This window comes from Salmo salar, chromosome 13 (genome assembly GCF_965601325.2).
Source record: "Salmo salar chromosome 13, fSalSal1, whole genome shotgun sequence".
Lineage (NCBI taxonomy): Eukaryota > Metazoa > Chordata > Actinopteri > Salmoniformes > Salmonidae > Salmo > Salmo salar.
This window is the reverse complement of record NC_138303.1, coordinates 86550848-86556079: the sequence shown is the minus strand read 5'-3', so window position 1 is coordinate 86556079 and position 5232 is coordinate 86550848. Positions and strand designations below refer to the sequence as shown.

The following is a 5232-nucleotide window of genomic DNA, read 5'->3' as shown; positions in this document are numbered from 1 at the left end:
ACGCTCCAAATGTATTTATTGGGAGTTGCCGATGGATGGCGCCAAATCAAAGGTTACAACCCCTGTAGTCACCGTGCACCTTCGCCTCTAACTCTTTCACAACACGTACCGAAGCACTGTCAGCCATCTGGTTGTGCTTTATCTATCCAATCAGACAATAAACCACCGTTAATCCATTGATAAATCAATGTACTGAAAACATGTATTTACCTTATTCTTGTTTTTAGCATCCGATGAAGCCATTTCTACACCAAGAATAAACCAACCAGTTGGATTTTAGATTAAATATTTTATTTGAAGCTACAAAAGCAATGTATATGTCCTACATTCATCCAAAATTTATTTATATTAAAAAAAAAACATGTGATGGAAAAAAAGATGAAACAGTAGATGTCAGAAAAAGTATGATGACAGTTGAGGTAAAAGGGTGGGGTGAACAGTCTGCTCTCACTAGGTAATCTGTGCCATCAGTCCCTCTAGCTCTGGACGTGCCTTGAAACGGGCTTGGTAATCTGCCTCTGTGTGCTAGGGGAAACAGAAAAGCAAGTGTTATGATATTGAACAGTTAGTAACAAAATAAGTTTACATAGATATAGGATATGATCTATGTGCAAAAGAAAAGTCATGCAGAGGTCAACACAGACGGAATATGCTCACTGGCTTTACAGAGAGTTGAACCCCCTCTGGCTGATTCTTCAACATAACCTCCATAAAGATGGGGCATAATGTGGCGTTTAGTTGGCTGAGCTGTAAACAAAACATTTACCAATGCTCTAGAGTGAAAAGTTATGTCATGCAACTGCCGAAAGTTCAGAGAACACATTACTAAGACTCAAAACACTCCATTACCTGAACAATTCGCTCATGGGTCTTGAGGATGGCGTCTACATACATCTTGGTCCCTTGCTCCGGCATGACCATGACTTCTGTGCTCTTAGTGGGCAATGCATAGCTGAGATGAAGAGAATAGTTAGTTCATCCCTTTAAGGTTTGTTAATTAATCAATAAATAAAAGACCTTGGATGATGTAAGCCCATGCTGTGCAAGAGGGCCAAATATGTGCCTCCTATGGAAGCATTATGCACTTTGCAACAGACATGGATATTTGGGCCATAAAATCACTGAGTGAGGCCAGTAACACAGTATCTTAAAGTCTACCTCTCAGCCAAGTCTACCTCTCAGCCACTTTGACACCTAGCCGATTGCAGAGGTTGTGGATGTACTGAGAGTAGTGTTCCACTAGGATCATGTCATACCCAGACACTTTCACGTTCAGAGTCCCATACTCTGCATCTGTTGCCGTTTTAATCTCCTTCATCTGCTGTCTCTCTTTCTTTGGCTGAAGGCACCATACGTTTTATTAGAAAGCTGATATGGTAAGAGTGTAAGCTGGTGGCTTCAGTATTAGAAAGTATATACAAGTGATCTACTAAGGACAGTCTTACCGCTTCTTTGGTTAACAGGTGCTTATATTTGCCAATCCCATGGGTAGGCCTGGTCCTGTATTGTCTCTCATTGGGAAAAGCCAGACTCCCTGTAGAAAACAGTTATCCAGTCAAACAGATAGCCTAGATACAGTTAGGTAATTATAAAGTGGCAATATCACTATCAGGATATAATCTAGCGATGTTACGTTTGATACCGGAGCACCGAGGCATGTGTTGAAATCGCTAAACAGCTAACTTCAAAGAAGTGTGCTGATGCGTGTATCACTTTATCAGAAGTCAGTTATCGATGATGTCCGAAGCTTCATTTGATCACTGCTTTTTCGAGATACCACAGATTTCGCCGTGGTTCTGGTGCTTTCCTAGATTAAAAACTGCTTTCAGACACCAAATTTACAAATATAGTTAGGATTTTGTACAAAAAGTTTCACCTGATCGGTAGTTTAGCAGGTAGAGTTGGGAACAGTCAGGGACTTGAGGGTATGAGGTAAAATCCTGTTGAAAGCACACTATTTTAAATTGTTTTGTGAAACCACAATTTCTGCACTGTTGTTCAAATATTTTAATTCAGTATAAGCTTTGTCTTAAGCACCCTAAATAATGCCATAGATTCAGTGTTTGAAAAATAGTAAACTTGAAGGCAAAAAAAGGCAAGCATGATGTAATATGTGAACCTGGTATTTCACCTGATTATAGGCTACTAAAGCCAACGACTTATCGCTGCACCAGTTTTATTGAAAACAGTGTTAAAAAAACTGCTCTGATAGTCACACGCTGCTATTTATTGCTAACCAACAGATGTCACTAATGTGCATTGTGAACAGATAAAGAAGCTCAGAGTAATGAACTCTTTTTCGGGCACAATTTGGTGAAAGCGCCGAAAGCCTTCAGAAATCCTCGGTTCCCCATCACTAATATAATCCCTTCCTAAGGCTTTCCTGTAAAGTCTAAATGTATACACATAATAGTAACTTATTATTGTTATTGGGGGAGGACTTACCCTGAATCGGATGTTTAACTGATACTGATGCCCTTAAAATAAAAGAAACAGACATCAAGAGGTAGCTAGCTACTACCCATAGACTTAGACATTGCATTATTGGATCTGTCCTATTATGGAGTCTGGCAGCACCATTGACTTGCCTAAAGGTTAAATAATATATTTTTTTTGGGGGGGGGGGGGTTGGGGGGAGTAGTCAATTTTCTTCTAATACTTCTATGAGTTGGCAAACAAACTGAACGGGTGCATACTGACACCTGGAGTGTGTTTGAACAGGTATAAAGCCATGGTTGGTGATTTACTGCCACCTGCAGTTATGGAATGTTTCCTCACAGGTATAATTCATTGGCTGATCCCTCATGTGACCTGGATGGAATTATGTGATCATTCCTTAACCCATCAGAATTCCCACCCAGTTGACTACTGCAAAATGATGAAATCCCTCAATGGCGCTGCCCATATGCTAAAACAGGCTTTTGGGCACTAGAGTATCTATCTCTGTGCTACCACCCCATTGAATGAAACATGACCTGGTGATTATTGTATCCTGGACCAACCAACAATTGACTTCTTATAGGCTTATGCTTTTAACTAACTTACCTTAATAACAATGCTGCTCGGTCCAATGTATGTGAATGAAGGGCCAATGAGGCCTGTAACTGGATAGAAGACAAACAAATAATCTATCATACAAGTGTTTTGATGTGATATACTAACATGTTTGACCTTCCTTTTTGCCAGCTAACTACAACCTGTGTCAAAGATGCCATTTCTTGGTAGAAGACACATTACCTTGAGAATGACAGGATTCATTGCTCTAATTTTAAACTGAAGTAATCACGTCATAAATCTCGAACTTATTTTAGATTTTGCTGTAGCTAGTTGTTGCACATGTACACAAGAGGTTCTGAGAAAAACGCTTCCGGTTGGTCCGCCTAGTGTCAGAATAACGATAATATCTTTGTTCCGCTTTCAAATGTGTTTTATCCTTGTTTGCTTCTTGTGTTTAATTTTCATTTTCTTGAGTAAAAGTAAAGATACCTTAATAGAAAATTACTCAAGTAAAAGTGAAAGTTACCCCTTTAAAATACCACTTGAGTAAAAGTCAAAGTATTTGGTTTAAAATAATAATACATCATTTCAAATTGAAATAGGAATGTAGTGAAGTAAATAAAGTTGTAAAAATATAAATAATAAATTACAGATAAACCCCCCCCCCCCCCAAAAAAAAATACTTAAGTAGTACTTTAAAGTATCTTTACTTAAGTACTTTACACCACTATTTTTTTTCTGTCGGAGCGCATTTTTTTCCCGAGTTCGAGGTTGTCTTGAACGCACTGAAGTCGGAGATTTACGAGTTTCCGTTGTTTTGAACACGGCAAGAGCCACTGCATCAACTCCCCTTTCATCTGTGACAGAGACATTCTCGGATGTGTATTTACATTCCCATGCAAAAACTTCGCCTCTTCCTCCCTGGCCCAAATAATAAATGGAATTTAATGAAATATGCAAAATTAGGACGCGAGAACAAAACACAAAAGTAGCAAGCCACGTTTTAATGTACAGGTCCCCATTAAGAAATATATTTAAGCATTTTGGCCCGAGGAGGTGTGGTATATGGCCAATAAATATACCAAGGCTAAGGGCTGTTCTAACGCACGACGCATCACGGAGTGCCTGGATACAGCCCTTAGCCGTGGTATATTTGCCATATACTACAAACCCCCGAGGTGCCTTATTGCTATTATAAACTGGTTACCAACGTAATTAGAGCAGTAAAATTAAATGTTTTGTCGTCCACGTGGTATACGGTCTGATATACCACAGCTGTCAGCCAATCAGCACTCAGGGCTCGAACCGCCCAGCTTATAATATCGGATATATCATATATTGGAAGGTTTGTGGGCCATAATGACATAATTTACACCACTGCATGAAATGCCTCAATTGCATTGTATTGGTGGAGCCGTGTCAGTCGTCATAAAAATTAGGTTGTGACAAACTTCCTCTGATACGGCTAGCGAGTGGGAGTGCTACCAGTGTGTTGTGAACAACGTTAGAGTGGGCAACAATAATTGAATCGGCAGGTTGCCTTCAAAATAAAAGTAATCCATGGAAACTGATGGAAACGGATAAAACTAGTGGAACGATGCCACAACTGGACTAGATAATGCTAAAGGTTGGGATATAAATGACAATTACTAGTTAATTTGACAAAAAACATGTACAAATATTTTGCAATAAAAGTGGATGTATTTGAATTCAGAATTCCATTGGGGCATACCATTGTGGCATCAGCCTAACCTATGGATTGTGCATCCATGAAATGGTTAAATGGTTTATCAGTCTACTCAGTGACAGCCACAGGACACAACTATGTAGAGTTTCCAAAATATTAGCATTTTAGTGCAGGACTTTGACTGTGGGAAGTCACCTTTCTACTCAGTCTATTGTGTGTATTTGACATTCTTATTGCACTGTAGCTGCCTAACCTATAGATTGTGCACCCATGAAATTGGGTATCAGTCTACTCAGTGACACTCACAGAACACAAATGTGAAGAGTTTCCACAGATATTAGTGTCTTAGCTCTTATTGCAGAACTCTAAAACCACTGAAATTAGCAACATTAAGCTCACCAGTCAACCTATGTGCATTGAACATTCATATTGCACTGTACTGCCTAATCTATGGATTGTTCACCCATGAAATGTGGTATCAGCCTACTGAGTGACACTCACACAACTATGTAGAGTTTACACTAATATTAGTGACTTAACTAATAACT

At 39.2% G+C, this 5232-nt stretch overlaps 1 protein-coding gene across 1 annotated transcript; it reads right to left on the bottom strand.

The window, feature by feature from the left end:
* Nucleotides 1-370: 370 nt before the first annotated feature.
* LOC106568055 (large ribosomal subunit protein mL48) lies at nt 371-1901 on the bottom strand. Its single transcript, XM_082959708.1, has 6 exons — nt 1877-1901; nt 1446-1534; nt 1257-1339; nt 850-952; nt 658-747; nt 371-525 (listed from the first exon to the last, which is right to left on the bottom strand). Exons 3-6 carry the CDS (start codon nt 1316-1318, stop codon nt 451-453), a joined length of 330 nt encoding a protein of 109 aa, XP_082815834.1. The 5' UTR covers nt 1319-1339; nt 1446-1534; nt 1877-1901; the 3' UTR covers nt 371-450.
* Between the last annotated feature and the right edge of the window lie 3331 nt (nt 1902-5232).

Excerpts from the sequence above, each read along its gene's own strand:
- LOC106568055 (XM_082959708.1), bottom strand. The coding sequence starts at position 1,318 with ATGAAGGAGATTAAAACGGCAACAGATGCAGAGTATGGGACTCTGAAC. Across the intron at positions 748-849 it reads CCCATGAGCGAATTGTTCAG|CTCAGCCAACTAAACGCCAC; the intron begins GTAATGGAGTGT and ends TTTTGTTTACAG. Across the intron at positions 526-657 it reads TTCAACTCTCTGTAAAGCCA|CACACAGAGGCAGATTACCA; the intron begins GTGAGCATATTC and ends TGTTTCCCCTAG.